Here is a 24,023-nt window from a genome sequence, read left to right as displayed (position 1 = left end):
CTCTGTGCCTCTGTCCCAACCATATAGAGAACAGAAGTACAGATACCCCCCTCCAGTCTCTACACACTCACTATTAACACATGCAGTGAAGCTGTCTGACCTGGTTCCGTAGGAACAGGGGAAAGAGTGTTTCCTGTTTCAAAGACGTGAAAAATTGGTCATGGCCATCCCTATACTTCAAATCTGGGAGGATGGTTTTCTGGTCATGAAAAATCCATCCTCCGCTCCTCCAAAAAAGGATTGCCTAGAAGAGAAATACAAAGTTCTGGATTTCGCACCCAATTCTTCGTGCTCAACCATCCCCTGACTCTTTTGTCTCAGCTACAGCAAGGAAGAGATCGGCCAACCCTTCTTCTCCAGGCTTCTTGCCCCCCCCCCCGGTCAAGGAGGGGAAGCAACTGGATGGAAAACGGGTGATTACCATGGCTGCCACCACTATCAAAGCTGCCAATTCCTTAGCTATTCTTTTCCAATTCTTTCCTGCGGCTAATGGAGGTTACGTCTTGATTCCAGGCTCGACCTGAAGAGAGACTGAGGGAACAGATTGGTAAGGACACTGCCTGCTTTCTCTTGGCCCCTGCAGTGCGAGGTCCACTGACGCTGCATGTGAGCCTTCGATCTTTCGGGGGCAGCAACCAGTTTGCGGGCAACCGCCTGCTGACCTGGCTCAGTGCGGCGGCTTGGCGTGGGACGCAGCCCACTCGTCGCAGAGTGACACGGGTACTTGCCTGGTTGCTGTGTGGGTTCCGGGGGTGAGCTTTCCCGGGGGCCAGCAACCGGTCTGCTGGCTCCCTGGATTGCCGCCTCCCGGGGCTGCTGGCTGCCAATGGGGGTGGCACACTCTGTGACAAGCAGGGGATGTTTCCCGACTCCGTACACAAGATCCCTCCAAATGATTGTGTGGTTATCCTGATTGTCTACAGGGAACCTTGTCTAGAGATTGCTAATGCGTTTTTTCGGAAACAATTACAACAAACGTGCACAAATCGATCCGCGCAATGGAGGTAACAAACAAATATGCGTACTGCAGTAGGATTCACCTATGTACAGTAGTCACAACTGACCCTTATATCTTTTTAGATACCATGGAGTCTCCTACATAGGAGCTCATTGGCATAACGAAGGGAGACACAGTTGGTTGGAATCAACAAGACCAGCTCTGTTTTTGGGGGATCCAAACTGGTATAACGCTTTTGAAACCTTTGCACGCTACAGTGAACCAGGCTGGCAAACTATCGCTCAACCACTACATCTTTTTGGGTAAGATATTGTAGGCTATAGGTCAGAATAATTCACAAGCAGACAGCGTTAAAATGACAAAACATCAGAAAGGTAACTTTTTGGATGTAAATGGTTTGAGAAATGACAACTAGGCCTTTTGTAGAGATATAATACACTTGGAGGGAAGATATTTAAGTTTCCTAATGTGCCTCTCCTGTGGCTCTTGGTGCAATGTGGCGATTGGGGGACTCCTAGCTGGGTGGGCAGTGGATAGCAATACAACCCTTCCTAAACATATAAGAAATCAATTTCTTTGCTTTTCTGCTTTACTGGTAATCTAATTAAATTTAGATGATGCCTCAAGATGGTTGGGGCATGGAATAGGCAAGGGATAGGGTGATGGTTTTTAAGTTTTTAGTGGTGTACAATAAGATTATGATCTGTGTTAGAGAGTGATTGAAACATATGTTTTTGTTTTTCTGTTTTTTCTCCTCTCCTTCTTTGCAACTCATTTTGTCAACTGAAAGGCTGGAATATCAAAGACACAAGAACCAACACAGTTGAACATCCGAGAAATTAAATTGATCACACACCAACTTGGTTATTTTTAAGAATGTATTTTTATATATTTATGTCCTGATGAGATGCGCTAGTTGGAAATAGTTTTCCCAACTAGTTGCCCGAAACTCGAGTCGACACGATCAGAGGTCCCACTCCTTCTAGGAGTTGGGCTCTACTTGGGTTCATATAATAGTATTGTGGTAATTATAGATATTTAAAGAAATCTGTTAATATATACCACCTTTACAATACACACTGATGCACTTTATGAGACGACAAACGTCATTAAGCGTCCAGAGGTCTATTGGGATAGACTGGTTGTTCTCTTCTCAGAACACATAACAGAGATTGCGGTTATTTGCACAGGTATGAATGATATCGGTTTGAATGGGGATGAAAGGGTATGACACAAATGTTTTGAGATATAAGGTCACTGGTTGGTGTGGTGCTTTTTTATAAACTAGATTTTAATGTTTGTTCAACCAACAATTGTCGTTTTTTGTATACATTTTTTACAATGATGTTGGCTAAAAACAAGAAAATAAATTAAATATATTCACACTGCCTTTGTCTATAAATTGTCTATAAGCAGTTGTTCACAGGGAAGGGATTGTTTGGTTTTTGTTTGTTACATATTACAAATGCTTAGAGGGTCGGTACTTGTCCATTGACAATTGTACCCTTTGTATGATTCTTTTCCGATATGACTGGGAATTGTGGTATAAGATGGGCCCCATCCTAGATTTCCTGTAGAATGACAAAAAGCATGAGGTGCTTGCCTTACTACACGAAGAGGAGGCTGCGTCTGATCACGCCATCACCGTAGTCCTAGACATAGCGGACACTGGTTCCTGCGAAATGGGGAATGGGGCTGTGCTGAGGCGACAGGGATGGCTGACCGCATCTTTGTGACCTAATTCGGTAGGTCAAATGGTACACTTTAATTAAACAATAGTTGTGGGGTGGGGTAAGGGAATATGTTGAGGTGGGGGGAAAGTCGAGAGGGACCGGGGGGTCTCCCCCTGCATTAGGGGAGTGGAGGTGGTCTCCCTCCACAGTAGGTAAAAGAAATTAGGTTAAAAAAAATTAGGTAAAATGTGCAGTAGGTCACGTTTTTTAGGTCAAACAACCCATATCCGTGGTAGACGGCCACCAACGTCTGCCCAGAGGTGCAGTCTAAAGTCGTAGACCTGCCCTTTGATGGAGTAGAACTCTTTGGTAAAAAGGTCGACGAGATCCTTCAGGTAATCAAGACAGACACTGACTGCTCCGTGGGGACCCTGCAGCAGCGAAGGGAACCTTTTCAATCTGGGACGGGCAGATTGTCCAGAACCTCCAGGGATTAGCGGCTGTCATACCGCCAACCATCTTGCACCACCCTGCAGGAGGCGTACCAGGGGAGGTGGCAGGTATACAGAGGTACACGACGACGCAGATCCTCTTTCCGCACACAAATTCCTAAGCAAGCCTGACCCTCGTCAGGAACTCGGCCCCCACTTCAGCACCCCGGTGGGAGGCTGGTTGTCACAGTTTGCCTATCAATGGCACAACATCTCCACTGACAAGTGGGTGCTCAAAATGTTTCAATCGGGTCACACCCTCGAATTTATGGGCAAATGCACTTCCATTCCAACAATAAAGAAAAAGGAACAACATCTGCCTCTCCTTTTACAAGAAGTTCGGTCCCTGTTAGAAAAGGGGGCTATAGAAGCCGTGCCATCGCATCTCTGCGGCTTCGGAGTGTACTCCACATGCTTCCTGGTGGAAAAGAAGTCTGGTGGGTGGAGACCCATCCGCAACCTCAGGCCACTGAAGGTGCTAAAATCGCAAATATTACGCATGACTTTCTCTCCTCTCTGGACTTGGGGAATTCCTACTTCCACATCCCCATACATCGCAAGCACACACGTTTCCTTGGTTTCGTAGTGCAGGGACTCATTACCAGTTCAAAGCTCAGGCCTTCGCCCTATAACCTGATCCAAAAGTCTTCAAAAAATGCCTTGCTGCGGTGGCTGCCAATCTCTGATGCACAGGCATTTACGTTTAACCCTACCTAGGCAACTGGCTAATACGCTCCGCCTGGCCGCTTGCCCTGCAGTACACCGAAGAGACCATCCGATGCCTGACTTCCCCGGCATTCTCCATCAACTTTCCAAAGTAATGCATATCGCCATCTCAGAACGCTCTGTTCCTCGGCTCACACTGCAATGTCTAGCGACTTGGTGGAAGCAGGATAACAGGCTCCTGGAACGACAAACAAGCTCAACCAAGCATTCCGTTGAACTCTGCATTGGCGGGGACATCGACAACACCTCACACAGGGCGCTCCCTTTCACCCACCAGTGCATCAGGCCACAGTGACAATCAATGCCTCCCTGGAAGGTTGGGGAGTGCACACAGGAACATTCCATGCTAGAGGCCTCTGGCAGCTGGAGGACAAGTTACTTCACATCATTGTGTTGTAGCCCTGAATGCTGTTCTGGGCCCACAAGTCATTCAGATCCCAGCTACAGGGCAAGGTGGTTCGCATCTTCACAGACAAAACAACCGCCATGTTCTACATCAGGAAGCAAGGAGGAACCCACTCTCCCATTCTCTCCAAGGCTGTGGAACTGGGCGATCTCGCACAATATGTTCCTCATTCCATTTCATCTGGCTACACAACACCATTGCAGATTCCCTCCCTAGTCTTGACGTAGTTCCCATTCCTGTTTTTACTTGGTGATTCACATGCCTGAGCATTCATGACCCTCCAACTTACTTGCCTCTCATCCTGTTAATACCAGCAGCAAGTTATTGTGTCCTCTTTTTTTCTTCCACCTCCTCCAAACCTTCTCCCAACAACTGCCTAATGCCAACTTTTCCAATCCTTTACATCCTCCAGATGTAACCCTCCTTTGCCAATGTTTCACAACCACTTGCTATTACCACTGCCTCCATTTCTGCATGGCCTCGTCTAAGTGTCACCTCCTCTTCCAACTTCTCACAGCCACATCCTCTCCCTTCTGCTGGTTTTCTCTTCTTCTCCTCCTCTATCCTCCAGCAACATCCTCTTCCTTCACAGTCCTTGTAATAGCTTGCAAATGCCCATCGCTGTCCGCCAAAAACATGCTCAAACAACCCACTCCACTTCTAGTCAGGTTTGGTTTTATAGCAAGATTCCCCCTCCCCTGGGTTGGCTATAGAGCTAAGGGTCTGCCGCCGTGGCCAGCGTGGAGGTGCACCGCAAGAAGACGGAAGGTACATGGTCGCTCCAGGGACCCGGGAGGAGGGAGGAAACGCCCAATGAGACCCCAAGGCATGGTGACAGAAACCAAACTCCAAGTCGGAGTAATAGCAGCCACACCCAAAGGCGAAGTTCCAGGAACCAGACTCCAATGCTAGATACTATATACCACAAGATGGGGCGTGAAACCGGAAGACCCCAGGGAGAGGTAAAAACCAGGAGGTAATTAATGGATGCAAATACCACAAGAGCCCTTGGTGGGGGGCCCAAGGAGAGGACCTGCTATGGACCTTGGAGCGAGGGGGGATTCCCACGCCTGGTAGAAGACCAGAGTCTGGGACAAGAACCTTAGTAAGGCAGGGAGAAAATAGATTAACCCAAGACCGGTACTCAGCCCGAGATTGAACTGTGCAATGGGGCAAGAACCCTTTATAGTTTGTTTGTTTCTTTATTTATTTAGAATAGAGACATTAGGGCAGGGTTAGAAGCCAGCCATCATTCCTTTGTTTAGGCAAAGAACCTTATTGTACCGGTTCTGTTTATAGTGGTAGGCAGTGCCTTAAGTGGCACTACAAATCGAGCCGGAGCTCATCGAGGGGGCGTGGCCCAACAGCGGGGGTCTTGGTGGCCTGTTAGGCCACGCCCCCTTGACGGGCCCCGGCTCAATGGGCTACTGGCACCCCTGCCAGGCAGCCTTTTGTAGAGATTAACACCGTCTCCCCTATGGGAGAGAGGGTGCTAATCTCTGCATTTATTTTCTATAGGCTTGCCTGGCAGGGGACAGCGCCTCGCCTATTCAGCCTTAATGGTGGTGCTGCCCCTCGCCAGCTGGGAGGGGCAGCGTCACTATTAAGGCTGAAAGGGTGAGGCCACTGGAAGCAGAGGCCTTTTTCCTAAAGACTAAAACTCCCGCGAATCCGCGGGAGCTTCAGTATTTAGAAAGCAAGGCCTCTGCTTCCAGCAGCCTCACGTTTTCTCCATAATGATGGCGCCGGCCGACGTGCATCACTTGATTAAAGGGATGCCTCGCAGGTGCGGCGCCACCATTATGGCTGAAAGACATTTTTTTCTGAAGCCTGAAGCTCTCGCACACGAGCGAGAGCTTCAGGCTGTAGAAAAAAATGCCTTTTTGTGTAGTGGCCGGGGCTGCCAGGGGGATTAGTGGGCCCTTTGCAGGGCCCCGCCTCAAAACGAAATTTCAGAGCCTGCTGGGGCACAGCCCCGGCAGGCCCTGGCCCACTTAAAGCCCTGGTTGTAGGGAAAGTAATGAGGTTAGGACAGATTTCTGGACGGCAGACTTTGAATATTTTCTAGGACATCCTGTAGAGCGCTGTTTTAGACTTTTTCTTTCATGAAGAGTAGTGCCAAAAAGCTTGGGGACAGCTTATGTTTTTGGTGTTCAGATAAAAGAAATACCTAAAACAAAATGCCACTTTGTCCATTTCCTGATTTTGCCTTACCACACTGGCCACTACCTGCTTCATTTATATTGATCTTGTGTGGTGCTCCTGATTTTAACTGCATTTGTGAAGTCTTAACTCACACTATGTTATTCAAATGCTTTGCTACTGTGTCACATATTGCTACATGTGTGTCTTGGTTACATGTCTTTATAATGACAAGAAAAATAGTGACAAACTTTTTCATTGACTCTAAAATAACGAAAAAACTTCACATTTTTTATTTTGGGTTCCCCAAGCCCCCTGATCTCTCTACCAAGCCCCCCCACCCTTTTGAATCCCTTACCCCACCCCTACATACATTTTTATTAAAAATTTGACATTTTTGTCGTTATTTATGTTTCACTGAAAAAGTGTGTCACTATTTTAATTTTGTTATAAACACTGTATACCGTGTGTCTCTGCCTTTTCTGGCTGTGTAAGGAGTCCTTGTGACTAGTACTGTAAGCCTAAACGTATCTTGTCTCTGTGGATTTATGTTCTAAATTGTAACCCCTTTTCTCTCTCTTTTAGCTCTGTATATTGACTGTGTAGTGTGCATTTGAAACATCCATGTTCCAATGTGCTACAAAGGCAAGCATTCTGTGTTCATTGTTTGTGTGGCAATTTGTGTTCAAATCATGACTGTGTAACAGCCATAGGCTACTCTTTTACCCTTTCACAAAATGCCGCTGTGTCACAGTAATCCTATTATTTGTGTCTTTGCAGAGGCCTGCATTTTCTAAAGATGACATCTTCCCCATGGATGTGGGGACATTTTACCGTGAGTTTCAGAACCCTCCACAGCTGAGCAGCCTCTCGGTTGACATTGGAGCGCAGTCGATGGCCGAGGACCTGGTACGAGCAGTCAGACCAGACAGTACAAAACCGGTTCTGTCCCTCTGTGCAGATGCACAAATGCCGGTACATGCCCCAAATATGTTTGAATCCCACTAACCTTATATGGAGATGGTACAAGAATAGCAGTATTTGTGCATTGATAACAAAGGGAGGAAAAGCAGAGGTGATTGAAGGCTGTCTGGTGAATTGGGAATTGGAGCAGGGTGAACACTGACTGCAATGGATGCTGTAATAAAATGGAGGTAAAGGTAGCAGGGGGTGCTTTGATGTTAATGTCAAGACTAGGGGGGAATAGGACAGAGGGGAGGTGAAAAGTGACAGATGGGGGCTGGGTGAGAAGGGAGAAAAAAACGGACGCAGCCCACTCGTCACAGAGTGACACGGGTACTTGCCTGGTTGCTGTGTGGGTCAAACAGGGGGTCAGATGGAGAAAAGGGGGAGAGATCACTACAGGCAGAGCTGCGATAGAGAGGTGAAGTCCACAAAGCTGAAATAAGGTAGATAAGTGGACATTCAGTTAATGAAGCAGAGGTAATCATTGAACTCAGTGGAAGTGGAACAAAGAAAGGGCTTAAGATTGACTGTTTGTTGAGCTTGCATATACAAATGTTATATCCTGGTAGAGATGAGAGGGATGAAAACTGGCTGACATAGAGATGAGTGATGACTGACTTAGAGTTAGCTGGCATGGAAGATAAGCAAAGAAAGCCTGGGAGCTGTGAATAAGCAGTGTAGACAGCAGCAGCTAGCGATATGGAAGAGCTAAAGACCAGATTCATAGTGAAGTTGGTGAAGTCAGGGCTCACTGCTTGGGAAGCTGACATAGTTATAGGGTTAGATAAGTGACTTGTAGGTAGTTGAGCAAGTGAAGGCTCTTCTGCTGTTTTTATTTTATATCATGTATTGACTTGTTCACATGGTGCATGCTCCCTGACCCACAGAGAAAGGTAACCCAGTGATAAAGGTTTCTGAATACTGTGCTTGATTGGCAATGGCTTATTTAAAGCTGTGTTGGTTATGCCTTTAGCACACTGCTGGGCTTTGGGCTGCCTTTCACAGAACCTATTTTTCTCCAGCATGGGGTCTGACATTGATTCACATGCTCATGAATAGTCCCTGTTGTCAGGCTGGGAATCCTCAGTAAAAAGAAAAGCAGTTTCACTTTAGCCTGAAAACTGCATTTCACTTCTAAACCAATCACTGTCCTTTGGCTCATTCTGCCCCCATTCAAGGACAGTCTTCTCCCTAGGCTCGACCCCTGTTGGCCATCTTCCGATGGCCCTGGCCCTGCACAGTTGCTTCAAAAGAAGGCTAACTCCACGCTACGGATCCCTCTGGGTTTGCCTCGGCTCCCAGTTCGGGAAGGACATGTTCACTGTCGCCATCTATGTCCGCGGCAAGTCTGCCAGTTAGGGGTGTTCCTTCCAAGAGGGATGTCCTTGACCCCATCGAAACTGCGATTCCCGAACTCGGACAAGGCTGCAAATGAGAAGTTCTTGGGTGGCTTCTCCCGTCCTCATCAATGACACCGTCGGTGACCAAGACAACGATTTAGTAGATGACCACTTTGTCGTCCAAGACCTCCTCTTCGTCTACGACCCCCGACGACGATCACGATCCATTCAACGAGAGCACCAGCATCCACTTTGTCAATAACCATCATGACTTTGTCGAAAGGTGGCCTGGCAATGACGGTGGTTTGTGCGATCACAACGACAACAACCTCATCGGTGGCCTTACCTCCACGTTGTACGGCTTTGGTGTTGGTGCCGCCAACGACATCAGCTGACGCCCCTGTGAAAGTCGTGGTACCCATTGTCTCCTCACTCCCGAAGGAGTTGGGTAAAGCCAAGGAGCGGCCACTGCCCACAGAGCTTTCCCCCAGGAAGGGGAGAGTATCCCAGACGATGCCAAGAGATTCTCCGAAGGAGCCTGGCACATCTACACAAGCTCTGACAGCGGCAACTTGCCCGAGGACTACTAAATGGACCACAAAAGGGGCCGTGGTACCATGTCCATGGATGGGTCTCTGCAGGGCAAACCTGGATTGCCATCTAGACCAAGGAGGCACTTCAGCCCAGAGCCGTTGCCGGCTGTTCCTCTCACACCTCTGCCAGCACTCAGTGACATGTCTTTGGACATCCTTATGGCCCTGCACACTTTGGTATCAGAGATACAACAAAGGCTGCCTGCTACTCCTGTTCCTGTACAAACCTATAGTCTGACAAGGACTCCGACCAGGAGCCCTTCCAGGCCTTATCGTAGGTCATGGGACCCTTCTGGCCAGAGTTGTCAGCTGCCACCGATGCTGTATCAGACTTTTATCCCTGTGGTCGAGGAGCCCGCACACATGGACACCGGTACGGATACGGACTCTACTGTGACTCGTACCAGTCAGTCTGATGACTATGTCCCAGTAGACGGGGAGCCATTGGGTGCTGACGAGCCCACCATGGCCTCACCATCGGATGAGGTTGGTTCCTTTCGTGCCATGATCTCGAGGGCCTCTGCTCTCTGCAATTTGGTACCGAAGGTGACGAAGAAAGAGGGTTTTCTCTTCCACTACCAGGAGTCCAGACGAAAGACCATGATGTCAGTTCCTCTGCTGGATGATGCCTAGGAGGGGGGGGTTTGGCCCTGATGAAGATGCCAAGTACCGCTCCGCCAAAGATGGACAGGTTGGAGAAGAAATATAGGGCCCCGGACTCGGCCCCCAGGTGCTTCAGGTCCCAGCCTTCTCCAGACTCTGGTGTCTGCAGCCACCAGGAAGTACTCGTCAAACCCTTCCTCTTCGGCCATGGTGCCTTCATACCAGGAGGGGATGAAGCTTGATGCAGTGGAAAAGCGCATCATTTCCACTGCAGTCTCTCCACTGTCATGGCCGCTAATGCACTGGTCATTTTATTCTGATACGACAGGGAGCTGTGGTACGATCTCGGGCCCATTTTGGACTTCTTGCCGGAGGACAAGAAGGTCGAGGCCATGGCTCTGTGCCAGGAAGGTGAGGTGGCTTCGGATCACACCATCACTGTGGCACTGGACATCATGGATACTGGGTTCCGTCAGATGGGCAGTGGGGTGTTTCTCCGACGACAAGGCTGGCTGAAGGCCACTAACTTCAGGGCAGACGTCTAGTCCAAGGTGATGGACATGCATTTTGATGGGTACGATCTATTTGACAAGACTGTAGTCAAGTCTCAACAGACGATTATGACGGATATGGAGACGGCACGCTCACTTGGGGAAATTGCGGCATAGGAGTTTGTCGTCCTTTCGATCCTCAAGGGGGAATTCCGGCAGGTCCTCCAATGGGTATAACCCCCCCCCCCATCGTCAACCCTCTCATTGCACGGTCCAGGAAGCCCATAGAGGCCACTCAAAGGCCTATGGCAGCAGAGGCCAGCGTTGTCACCCGCAGACCAGGACGCAGATGCCCGAGCAGGCCTGAACCAGCTGTGGATCTGGGGCCCCACTTTCTCACCGCAGTGGGAGGCCGACAAACTAACTTTGTCGTCAGGTGGAAAACCATCACCACGGACAAATGGGTGCTGGATGTTCTTAGTCAGGGGCCCCCCTTGAAATTCCAACAAAGGTGTCCATGCATTCTTCCTGTGGCACGTCAATAACTACACATGGCCCAGCTGCTGCAGGTGGTTCAGGCTATGTTAAGGAAGGGGGCGATAGAATCCGTCCTCCAGTTTGCTCTAGATATTTTCTGGTACGGAAAGTCAGGAGGTTGGCGGCCAATCCTAGATTTAAGGCGCCACAACAAGTATTTGAAGTCCCAGAAGTTCAGGATAGTCACATTGCAGCACATGCTCGACCAGCTGGAGGAAGGAGACTTTCTGGCGACCTTGGACCTAGAAGACACCTACTTTCCCGTCCCCATTCATCCAAAACATCGAATGTCCTTCCGGTTTGTGGTCCAGGGATGACACGATCAGTTCAAGGCACTGCCCTTCGGCCTCAAGTGAGTGCCGAGTGTGTTCACAAAGTGCCTGGCTCCGGTGGCGGTGCATCTACACCTCAAGGGCATCCACGTCTACCCTTATCTGGATGACTGGCTCATCCACTCCCGGTCTCATGCGCTGGCAATCAAGCACACCATAGAAACCATTCGCCTTCTCATGGAGATCGGATTCTCTATCAACTATCCAAAGTCCTGTGTGAAGCCATCGCAGAATGCTCATTTCCTGGGGCCCCGTCTCAACGCGTTCGCATGCTTGGCTATGCCCTCAGAAGGGGAAAGGGTGATGGCCATCCCCAGGAAGGTACAGTGCCTGTCGTCGGTGCTCTCCATGACAGTACGAGCCATCAAGTCGCTGTTGGGCATGATATCCTCCTGTATCCACCTCATCCCGTTTTGCAGGCTGCAGATGAGGCCTCTTCAGGAGTTCCTGGATGCACAGTGGCTGCAAGTGTCGTGCTCTTGAATGTAAAAGATCACTCTCACCCAGGAGTTGCGGAAAGCTCTACGATGGTGGGGAATGCATCCACATCTAGCGCAAGGAGCTCCTTTTCAGATCCCACTGTGCCAGGGGACTGTCAGCACAGATGCCTCCCTGGAGGGGTTGGTGGGCCCGCACCGGACAGTTGCACGCCAGAGGCCTCTGGTTTCCAGAGGAAAAGGACCTTCACATCAACGTCCTAGAACTCTGGGAAGTCTTCTGGGCCATTCCTGCCGTTGCTGAAGGGGAAGGTGGTGAGAATCTTCACAGACAACACCACCATGTTATACATCGTGAAGCAGGGCGGGACATGCTCCACGGCGCTCTCCCTGGAAACCTAGACCCTGTAGCGCTGGGCCATTCTTCAGTACATGTTCCTCGTCCCATTTCACCAGGCAGGCACCAAGAACACCATTGCAGACTCGCTCAGCAGGGCACTGTGTTCTTGCCACAAATTGGAACTTTGTCAGGATCATGTCTCTTCTCTTCCGCAAGTGGGGTCAACCCTGGATCGACCACTTTGCGACAGCCTTGTATGCTTTCCCTCCAATCCTGCTCCTGCTACGAAAGATCAATACACTCAGTGTCATTGCAGGATGGTGCTCATTGCTGCAGCATGACCTTGACAGATCAGGTACCCAGACCTGCTTTGTCTGCCAATATCCTCTCTGCTTCCACTTCCCGATCTTCTTGCCAGAGAAGACTGGGAGAGTCTGCACCCTGACCCGGTGTTGCTGAGCCTCATAGCCTGGCCTCTGCAGACCTAGAGTTTGGGCATTATTCACTGCCAGTGGAATGTAAGAAGATCCAGAGCTTCCTCTATGTTGTGCTTGTTAGGAAAGATTTATCTTTACTGCACCTTTCCTTCCATCTTTATGGAACTCCCAAACTTTTTGCTTTTATTTTTTAATCTGACCTGTACTTTTTGCAGTATAGTGAAACATTAAGCTTCACTACACTGGGCTTTGCTTATATGTTATGGGGAAACTGATATGTCCTTCAGGCTGTCAGTACTGGGAAACATTGTTTTCCTTAGTCGTGTGACTGTGTTACTACTTTTGATTACTTTTGTATCACTTGTGGTAACGTTTTATCATTGTACAATGCAGCTTACACTGCAGTACAATGGGGTGCATTTTTGTTTTGCCCTAGACTAACACTCAGAGGATTTTTGGTTACTCTAGGTGTGCTGTAAGTATAGGCTGGTGGCTGCAGTGACTTTTCCACTCTTTTTGAGGATTTTTGTTTTAGCTTTACCACATTTACCGCGTTTGGCTACTCACTGTGGCTACTGGTCAAACATGCCCATGCCACGAGATTCTTCGCCTGTTCTTTTGCCATCTTGTCTTTTAGCCTTCATCCTGGCCTGAGAGGACAGGAAAATCCTTATAAGGACTTCTAGTGCTCGGAAAAGCAGAAGCTTTTGGCGGGCTATTGGAGGGCTGTGTGGGTTTGCTGGCAGGATGTGGGTAGGGTCTGTCTGACTCCAGTTCACAAACTGCTTTCAGTGTGTCTTGAGTGGTATGCATGAATGTTCCCACCAGTGGTCCTGATGGACCACTGCTGTGGTGTGTGTGTGGGCTAGTCCTGCTATTGGCTAGTGAGGGCATCATCTCTACCTGGCTTTTAGGATAAGAAGAGGACCCCTGCACCTATTCTTCAGAGATCCTGGAGAAACCTGAAGGAGCCAAGTATCCTATCCAGCTGTGAGACCCGCAAAGAGACACGAGACCCAACTGAAGGAGGCCTGGCAACCATCTTCTTGCTCTTGATCTTTAGTAGTCCTGCGAAGGAGCTACGACCACTGGAATGGGGGGACCATCCATTCCTGACATCTACTCAGTGCCATGCCAAAAGAAGCCTTCGCAAGTGCCCTGGAACCTTCCTATGGCTGAACAGCTTTGTTTTTGGGCTACCGTGCTACCGGTGACACCGTACTGAGTTTTGGCCTGAAACTTGGAGGATCCTCAGCTGGCCTTGCAAGACTACCTCCTGCCTAATTTCGGCATTCTAGCGTCAAGTGGACCCGAGATGCGAGGGAAAGTCTTACCGCTGCTGCTGAGTCCTTTTGCATCACTGTGCGCAATGACCACTGTCAGAAAATTGCTTACCTGACCCGACTCCAGTCCTGAGAGAGGTACTGCATCATATTTTTGTGCATTCTTCGACCGGGAGTACTTGCAACAGTAAAAGACATCAACCGGAGATCAGCTCGAACCTGCAACCCCTGGGAATCTGGGACTATGGCTTTTGGCAGGAAAGCAACATCGGACATTGTTCCTTTGTTCTGCCAAGTCTGGGGAAAAATCAGAGTAAGGGGGTAAGTTAGAGAGTTTCTAACCTGTCCCTATATTCCCATTATAAGTCTATGGGAGTATAGGGGCAGGTTAGAAACTCTGTAACTTAATATATATGTATATAATAAAGCTTATTTATACCACTTTTGGCTTTGCCATTACTTGCTTGTACAAGATATCTGACTCTTGGGGCTACTTTTGGTATTAGTCTAACTTGAACCTTAACCCTAAGAACCCTTGCTGGACCCCAGAGACCCTACCTGCATTTTTTTTCTCGCATCCTAAATTCTGTGCAACTGTATCCTGAACTATTCGGCACAATGCCCCAGGCAATTTAGGGCTCGACAACTTTATGCATAATACTTGTCTAACCTTTCCTTTGCAGGAGTTTCTGATTTGTATTCTGCCTTATCGCCAAGTGAATTATATATGTATTTAGTTTGATAGTGTTGTGTGATAAGTCTACCTGCGTGTAGTCATTTTTCTATAGTGTGTTTTGGCCATAATTAAATAACACTTTTTTTATACATCCTATCTAAGTGTAATGAGTGATTCCCATTGTGTGATCTCATTGTAGACCCTTTACAAGCTCAACCCCTCTAAAGAACTTGGCCTAGACCACCTGTCACTGCTACCTAAACTGGTTTGGCTACAGCTTCCCAAAGTTGTTCCTGTCACAATATAGGTTGGCCTTCTATACATCTGTCCACCAGGCCAGAGTATATCAAATTAGTCCTAACAGTGCTACAGCCACAAGTGGAAATGCTTCTCAGTATGGTGCAGGACTCAAACGATTACGCAGCTGGGGGTGAAAGCTCTGCAGCTCCTTCTATATCCGATTTTCCTGGCCAAAGCTGGCCTGGCTCACGCCTCGATCAAGGTTTATCTGGCTGCCACATCCTGTCAGACCAGGATGCCTGGTAAGCCATCCCTGTGGTTGCACAGGCTCATCAAGGAGTTCCTCAAGAGCCTCTTCAGGACTGTTTCACCAGTGAAGGCTGCTGCTCCAGCTTGAGAGCTCAAAGTCAGTTTTGACTAAGCTCATGGGGGCCCTTTTGAACCAATGCATCAAGCCCCTTTTGTGAAGTTTCTTTTGTGGAAGACAGCTTTTTTGGTGGCCATCACCGTGGTCAGGCGTTGACCCTCACTTGCAAGCAGCCGTACTTGTTTTTCCACGCTACAGGAGTGGTGCTGCGGAACCACCCCACCTTTATGCCGAAGGTTCCTTCAAAATTCCATCTCAACAAGTCTTTGGTTCTGCCAGTTCCCTTCCTGAAGTTTGTGTGGCACGTAAAAAAGGACATTTGCAAGACTTCTCAACTTTTTGTGAAATTTGGACCTGTGAATAATGGGAAGCCCCTGTAGGCTCTCTGGCTGCATCATGCACGGTCATCGTCTGGTCAACAGACCTCTTCTAGGCAACCCGGGAGCCCATTCCACCAGAGCCATCACAGCGATTACAGCGTTTCTCTCTGGTGTTCCCCTGCTAGACATCTGCAGGGCTGCTATCTGGAGGTCCACCCACACCTTCACGAGATTCTACTGCGTTGACAGGATTCCAGGGAGGAGTCCCAGGTGGTGCTACGAAACCTGTTTGCTTGAGGTGCGTCTGTTCCATGGCTTAGTGTATTGCATCTGTTGAGCCTTGCCACCTCCTGTGGTTTTGTGTATGTACTGCTATGTAATCATATTGATGAGCCTGTGAATCCATGCCAGACCCCATGCTGGAGAAGGAACAAGTTGCTTACCTGTAACTCCTGTTCTCCAGCGTGGCTCTGACCTGGATTCACATCAAACCCTCCTGCCTTCCTCTTTGTAGCTCTTCTTGATTCATACTGCCACTTTACATGCTGTACCAAATCTGAAGCTGGCCACCATGGATGGAGCTTAGGGAGAGGGTGGTCACTGGACGGCGGGCAGTAGGAATGACCCAAAGGACAGTGATTGGTTTAGAGGAGAAATGAAGTTTTCAGGCTGAAGCGAAACTGCTTTTCTTTTAACAGCGGATTCCCAGTCTTGACGACTGGGAATATTCATGATCATGTGAATCCATGCCAGACCCATGCTAAAGAACAGAAATGACAGGTAAGTAACTTGTTCCACCCCCCTTCCTGAACTGAGATGCATTTTGAGAGTCATTAGGAGTTTCTTGGAACCGCCACTGATAGAGGACTCTAAGGAACCAACCTTTTGTGTACCTACAAATGTTTATTACAAAGGTCTAGCCAATCTCTCACTTGGTAATGAAGCTGATAAGTTAGGTGTAGTCGGAGGAGATCAGGAGCTTGGTGCAAAGTACAGTTAACATACAAAAAGGGTTGTCAAGCAATATAGTTTTGATAAATGCTACCTGTGTGGACACAGATGTGTTAAGCTAGACTCCTACATGTAAACAAAAAACCATGTACAAATATCTACAATCACAGCTAGGTGTCCAATGGGGCCACACACCAGACTTTAGAATGAAGAGTTCCAGTTAAATACTATTTCAGTAGGCTATAGTGGGGGTCAGTCTATTACACAAGATCTCACAAGCCTTCTAAATTTATAAAGCAAAACCAGTACCCAGTGACTACTTTTATCAAGTCCAACACAAGTGTTCCATAGTGTTCAATGTAAGTTACACAGTTTCGGATACTTTAAGGATGTTTTAAGTTATTCAAAGTTCTCCCATAGGAAGCAATGGTCTCAAAGCAGTAGGTAGCATTTTACTAAGTGGCAATTTTACTATTTTAAAGTTAGGTTACCTGCAAAGGGATGGAGCAGCTGCCAATCATGGTCTTCTATGGGACCCCTAAAGGAGTCATATCCCCAGGTTACATCATCAAAGGAAAGGCAAAGGTAGCTGCAGTGATGGACGTTACGCGCACAGTTAGTGAATGCAGACAAATGAGACTAGAAATACAGTTAGGCAAACTTTCCCCTTGAACTCTGATCAGAAAGGACACCTTCCCTGGGGGGGACCCCTGCATTGGATGTCCAGGGATTGCAAGTGCATAGTGTTTTTCATTTGACAACTTTGATAGCTAGGTTCAGCAGTTCTAGCCTCTGTCAGCAACCACAGGGTTTTGAAAACCACCAGGCTGGACTCAGGATGAGGATGATGGTTTACACTTCAGATGATACTTTCCGTTTCTCATAATAAACATCTCTTCTATCTCCTCTTTCTTGACTTCTCTCCAGCTTTCGAAACAGCAGATCACCCTACTCTTTTTTCTTCTCTTGGTCTCTATGTGCTCAATGTGCTTCAGTGGTTTGGTTCCTATATTTCTGACCAAACCCATTCTCTTTCCTGGGCTAGTCCTGTCCTCTTCCCCGTCGATATGGTGTTAGCCGAGGTTCTGTTCTTGGCTCACTATTCTTTTCACTTTACTCTATAACTCACTCCACTCTCATATCCTTTTTCAGCGCCTCTTCCCATTGTCTGTAAACGTCTTGCAGATTTTCTTCTTTTTTCCTCATTCTCTGACACCCTTTTTTTTACTGTTTCCACCTTTCCATCTGTTGTACTTCCTGAATGCATTCCCATTTCCTCCATATCAACCCTACAAAATGAAGTTCTCTTTTTTTTCTGCCTGTTCTGTTCTTCCCCCTGTACCTCTTCCCATTTTATCGGTTCCTCCATCCTTCCTTTCTTTTTCTGGAACTGCTCGCACGCTTGGCTTTATTTTTGATCTGTCTCTTTACTGTCCTACCACCATTTCCAGCACTACCTGTGTCAGTCGTTTCCATATTTCCAATATTCGTCACGCTCGTGCCTTGCTTTATTTTTCTGCTTCTAAGTTACTATCTTCCTCACTAACATTTTCTCGTCTTGACTACTGCTGTGTCCTTGCGGTTGATCTCTCCGCTTCACATCTTACTTCTCTTCATTTGGTCTCTAACTCAGCTATTCGTCTGTTCTTTGTCTTCACGTTCCTCTATCTCTTTTTCTCTTCTGTCCATCTTACCTTTTGACTCTCGTCTTTCATTTTCACTGCATTGTATTTAAATCTTTCGTTTTCGCTGCCTTGTATTAAATGTATTCATGGCTTACCCCCTTCTTATCTTTCATCTTGGGTCACTTTATACTCTCTGTCCTTTTCTCTTTGCTCAAAATCACTCGATCTTTTATCTGTTTCTAAACCACCTTGTGGCCCATCTGGCTTTTGCTCTTTCTCTCTTCTCACCCTTAAGCATTGGAAGTTTCTTCCATTGTCCATTCGTTCATTTGACCTACATGCACATCTTTGTACCAGGTAAAAAGGCATCTTATTTTGTTTATTTCTAACCATTGATGTACTGTTTGATTACTTCTTCTGATATTATTTTTAGCCTTATAGCCATCTTTTTGTGTTTTCTGTACTATCACCTGGTAAGCACTTTGGCAAAATCACTCTATAAATACCAATAAATGTCAAATACCAAAGAAAGTCTTTCTAGTCCTCTTCCTACTACATTGCAGGCAAGATACAAGACAGCCTTCAGCAAGGTTCCTTTTCTAGGTAGAGAGAGCAGCTTCAGCAGAGTAGCAATGATCAGGTTCCATGTTGCGTGCACTGCAAGCTTCACAGCAACAGGCTACACGTGATCCAGGCAACTGGAGAAGTCCCCTCTTTGTATGGTGGTTGCCATCTACAGGCTCGCTACCCTTTGGAGATCCAGGAAGAAGCCTGTGGTGATGTAAGATCCAGAACTGGTTCGGCCCTCCAGTTCAAGAGAGGAAATTGCTGTGGAAGATCTCCCGTATTGATGAAAGTGCAGAGCTTCCCCTTGCTACAGATGGCATGGGCAATGGTTGTCCCAGCAACAGTCTCCCAGCATCCTTCTGCAGCCTCTGTGCTTTGCATCCATGGCTACAGATCCTCTTCTGATTTTCAAAATCCTGCATTGGGGAGACCTCAGCCCACCTATCTTTGGAACCTGCAACATTCAAACTCGGTCTGACGGTCCAATCTTGCAAAGCCATCTCAGGTACAGCCATGACCTCTCACAAGTTTTGGGATGCTTAATGGTTCTGTCTGTGTTCCTTTACCCCAGCCTAAACCAGTTCCATGCACACACAAGCTACTTCCTAGGCTCTTCCTGGAGAGGGTGCCCAAATATTGCCATTTCCTATTTTTGAGCACTGGAGTGAAAATAGGCTGAGGTTAAAGACCTCCCAAAAATGAGTTCATGGTCTCACCGCAGTCAGCAGATATGCTGAGGTTCCCAGTAACATAGATGGGGGGGAGGGGAGCTGTAAAAAGAAATATCTTTCCTAACAAGTGTAGTTGGTTACCCAGTCCTTGCTTTAGCCATCATTTTCATCAGTTGTGAGTTGTGATGAAGTCCCCTGCCTGACCTTGGGATGGGAACTCACTGTGGGTTGGTCAACAGGGCCAGGTGCCAATGCAAGCTAGTGGATGCTGGACCTGGATGAGGTATGGGGGATCCCTAGACCACGCCCACATGAGTCTGCACTAAGTCAGGGAGTGATCGCAGCAATGCCTGCTTCCTCCCTCCCCCAAAACATATACAGCTATGCAGGACCACACAAGTTGATAGTAAGAGGGACATTCATGCCCCCACTGCGTATAGTCCTATGCATCATTGCAAAATGGATAGTCACAGGAACCTTCATACCTACACTACCTCTATCCCTACCAGAGAGGACAGGGAAATGGCCTTAACCCTTAAAGAGACTATTTCTATTTCCTATGAAATGGGCACACTCAGAGAGCCATTCAAGCTCCCTAGTGTAAGGAAGGCATGGTATCAAACAGTAAAACAGACACAAGTGATCACAGTTCAAGGGTGTTTGTGCACTTAAATTGGGTTTGGAAAACACTTATCTAATCCTAAATCTACAGATGGGAGCAAGCTACGACCATCAAATAACACAGTGCTAGTTGAGTCTGTCAAAATAAAAGGGCGTATACTAATGAACCTATCGCAAATCCTTACTTATAAATACAAATAGTGTGGGAAACAAAGTTATGCAAAAGAAAAGTGTTAGAAAAATGTTATGGCAGGCTATTCTAGCCATTGGCTTCCCTTACCCACGTTTTCAGCATGGGACAAAGTGGCGCATTCGAGCTTAGCACACTCTGGTTTCTCAAGCATGAGTATGCAGTTCAAAACTCCAAAATCAGGGTCTTCTGTGCCAAAGTCTTTGTCATTCAAAGTCTCTTATTTCAGTGGACCCGATGCAACACGACAAACATTAAAGTTCCTTTCTTCTCAGGATTTCACAGCAAGACCGGTTAGAATCCCATGGTCACCAGTTTTAAGCGTGTGATAAAATATTAATTAATTTCATTTCGTTGTCAGGGAGCTCTGGGGAATGAGTGGACTTTCAACCTCCTTAAAGCACTCCTGCCGATCCCTGTTATTCAGCGGGTTCTAAGCAGATTGCGTCTGTTCGGATCGACGTTGGTCCTGATCACTCCAGACTGGGCCCAGAGAACACAGTATCTGGAGTTGCTGGAAAGGGCCATCTGCCCTACCTGAAGCCTTCAAAGGAGAGTCCACTTGCTCTCCCAATCAGGGGGGCGGTTTCTCCAAATGAAACTCGGCAGCCTGAACCTTTGTGCTTGGCTTCTAAGAGGCTGAAATACAAGGAGTGGGACTTGTCAGATGACGACCTTGATGTTCTCCTTTCAGCTCGGAGACCCGCTATTTATTCTTGCAGATGATGTACATTTTCCCTCAATTCTGGAAGGGGGGATCCTGGACCCTTTATTCTGTCCTAGTTCTTCCAGATGTTTTGCTGTGCTTGACCCAAGCAAACCTGCAGATTGGCCCTGTTAAAGATATACCTCGCCTCCATTTCGGTTTTCAAGAGGTCCCAGAAACCGGACTCGTTCTTAACAATCCCCACTGTCATGCACTACTTGTGTTGTTTGTGTAACCAGTTTCCTCCATGCAATTTTGTTGTCCCAGTGTGGGATTTAAATTTGGTTTTGGTAATCCATATGGGAGCTCCGTTTGAGTCCTTCCATTCATGTTCTGTTAGATTTTTTTAATTTTATTTTTTTAAACATTTTATTGAATTATACAAACAACCACACAATACAAACCGAACAAACAGTGCATGTTCCAACAGTTTCATTACACTTTCTTAACTTCTAACCACGACTTCCCTTAACCCACCCCCCTTTACGAGTCTATTGCATTAAACCTTCAGTTTCCGCAACCTGTGGTTCGGTGGTCTCTTCTACAGGCTCCGCCGGGCCAGCTAATGACCCAAACAGTTCGGCTATCAGTGATTTCCAGGCCATCAGGGCCTCATTCTCCTCCTCCCCCCCGTGTGCTACTCGCTTCTTGCCATGCCATGGTTTCTGCTTCTGCCCATTTTTGCAAATCTCTCCACCACACCTCTACCTTTGGCACATGGCATGACTTCCATCCCATGTCAATCCTCCTCTTTGTCAGCACATAAGCCAGATCCCTCAGCTTACTTACGTGCCTGAGCTTATGTGTTCTGGGGATTACAGACAGGCCCACACTGTATCCACTACCATCTTGACCCCTTTTTCTTCCAGTTTCTCTTTCACTCCCCTCCAGAATCGCTCTGTGATCGGGCATGACCAGAACATATGCACCATGCCCGCGTTCTCCTCATCACACTTGGGGCATGCTTGCCGCCCTGCATTTTCAAACCTCGATATCCTCCAAGGCGTCATATATGCCCTGTGCGTTATGCACAGCTGAATCTGTTTCAGCCTCGCGTTTCTAGACACCTTCTTATGATACCCCTGCACCCGTTCCCACATCCCGTCTCCCATTGGGGCTCCAACCTCCATTTCCCAGTCAAGTCTCAACTGCGTGACCTCCTTCCCCACTTTAGACATAAGCATTTCATACAATCTGGAAATCTCATGACCCCCCTCAGCTATGTCATGTATCGCGTCTATGGTGTCATCTGATTCTTCCTCTAACACAGTTTCAGGCCATGTTCTCTTAATCCTCTGTACCACTCTATGATACGTAATGTACTGGCCCTCGTGCAACCCAGTTTCTTCCCGCAGCCCCTCAAAAGTAATACTAGAGCCCTCCCGCCAAATATCACCCATTGTTGCCACCCCAGCCGATTCCCAGTGGTTCCTGAGTATCATTCGTAGCTGCACGTCTGCCCCCGTCAATGCAACCAGTGGTATCTGAGGTGAGCATGGGGACGGGCCCTCCATCATTTGACATGCCCTGCGCCACACCTTCCACTCCAGTAGCATTATATTAGGGCGCACCACCATATCCGCCCTGGGTACCCACATCATCTCCTTCAAATAAAAAGGTGCACAATTACGCCCAAACAGCCTAAATTCCGAGGTCTCTTCGTCAGAGAGCCATTTGGCAACATACTGTAACTGGCTTGCCACATAGTACGCCTCATAGTTGGGCAGCTTTATCCCTCCTTTGTCATGGAAGTTCTGTAGCTTCCATAACGCCACTCTATTTCGCGTGCCATGCCATAAAAAGTCCCTAAATTCCGAGGCCTCTTCGTCAATTCCAGGGCCCGTATGTAGAGCATTGGAGACCACGGGCATCCCTGTCTAGTACCCTTGCTGAGCTGCCACCTTTCCGATATCACAGATCCTGTCCTAACTCTAGCCAGCGGTTCGCTATATAACATTTTCGCCCACCTTACATATCCAGGGCCGCAAGAAGCCATGGCCATTTAACGGAGTCAAAGGCCTTGATCGCATCCAAAGACACAATTGCCATTTCCTCATCTCTTTCTCTGCCAAACTCAATGATTCTCTGGAGTCGCCTATGATTATTGGTAATGTTTCTATGAGGGACATAGCCTGTTTGATCCGGGTGTATTAATTTGCCAATAACCTTCTTCAGTCTATTTGCTAAGACAGCAGTTAATATCTTGCCGTCTTGATTTAGCATTGACAAGGGTCTATAGGAACCACAGCTGTGCCCAGGTTTGTTAGGTTTGGGGAGAGGTATTATGACAGCCACTCTCAGTGACTCTGGTAAGTGTCCCGTCTCGAACGCTTCGTTTAACATCTCTAACAGTGGGGGGGAGGACCTCTTCCATGTATACTTTGTAAAACTCACTTGGGAGTCCATCTGTCCCTGGGGTTTTACTAGTAGGCAGCTGCCTCGCCACCTTCCCTAATTCTTCCAAGGTGATCGGGGTATCTAGTTCCTCTCTCTCCTCCTCACTTATCTTGGGCAACCCCATATCCTCAAGCGTTTCTTCCATCATGGCGCGACTACTTTCCCCGTCATCTCCGTATAATACCTTATAATAATCCACAAAAGCTTGATTAACTCCCTCCTGGGTGTCCTCTACGCTACCGTCTTCTCTCTATAGTCCTGATTGTGACTCTGGGGGTCTCGCTTGTATATAACCACGCCAAAAGTCTCCAAGGTTTATCACCTCCCACATGCTCTCTTTCTACGTATTTTTTATAATTAAGGTTACACAATCTCTCCCAATATTCCACACATTTTTGCTGTAGCCTAAGTGTCAATTCTAGCTTCTCTGCTGTATTGCCTCTCCCCCTTAAGGCCTCTTCTAATTTTTCTTCCGTCTCCTGCAGTTCAGCTAAAACCCCACCTTGTAGGCCCTTGGATTTCGCTATGGCTACCCCCCGTCATGACAACTTTAAAGGCCTCCCATAGTGTTCTCGCAGAATCCACGCTCCCAGTATTTGTTTCAAAATAATTTACAATCTCCTCCCTCAAGTCCTCCCTAAAAAAGGGGTCTCACAACGCCTCCGCTCGAAGGCGCCACGTCGGGATCCTCGCTCTCGGGGGGCAGTATTGCCATGCGAGAATCAGGGGCGAGTGGTCCGAAAGGACCCTGGCGTTGTACTCGATTTGTGTGATCTCCGCTATCATTTCAGGTGATGTGAAGACATAAATCAACCTCGTTGATAACTGCTGTGGGGCAAAATAATGTGAATATTGCCTTTCTTGGGGGTGCCTCACTCTCCATGCATCCTCCAAACCAAAGTCATCCAGCAATGTCTGTAAGCCCTGGCTGCAGGGG

At 47.7% G+C, this 24,023-nt stretch overlaps 1 protein-coding gene across 9 annotated transcripts in view; it reads left to right on the top strand.

Annotated features, from left to right (window-relative positions):
* ATG13 (autophagy related 13) overlaps window positions 1-24,023 on the top strand; it is a 1,946,514-nt gene that overhangs the window by 1,764,229 nt on the left and 158,262 nt on the right. For 6 of the 9 annotated variants that reach the window (XM_069623214.1, XM_069623210.1, XM_069623216.1 and 3 more), the window contains one exon: window positions 7,177-7,371. In XM_069623214.1, coding sequence (XP_069479315.1) covers window positions 7,177-7,371 — 195 coding nt within the window. The remainder of the gene's footprint in view (window positions 1-7,176; window positions 7,372-24,023) is intronic. The other 3 variants (XM_069623211.1, XM_069623215.1, XM_069623218.1) reach the window with 1 other exon arrangement.

The sequence above is a fragment of the Ambystoma mexicanum genome, chromosome 11 (assembly GCF_040938575.1).
Source record: "Ambystoma mexicanum isolate Mex_15411 chromosome 11, UKY_AmexF1_1, whole genome shotgun sequence".
NCBI classification, from domain to species: Eukaryota; Metazoa; Chordata; class Amphibia; order Caudata; family Ambystomatidae; genus Ambystoma; species Ambystoma mexicanum.
Note: the sequence above shows the minus strand (reverse complement) of the source record. Positions and strands in the feature narration are given on the sequence as shown.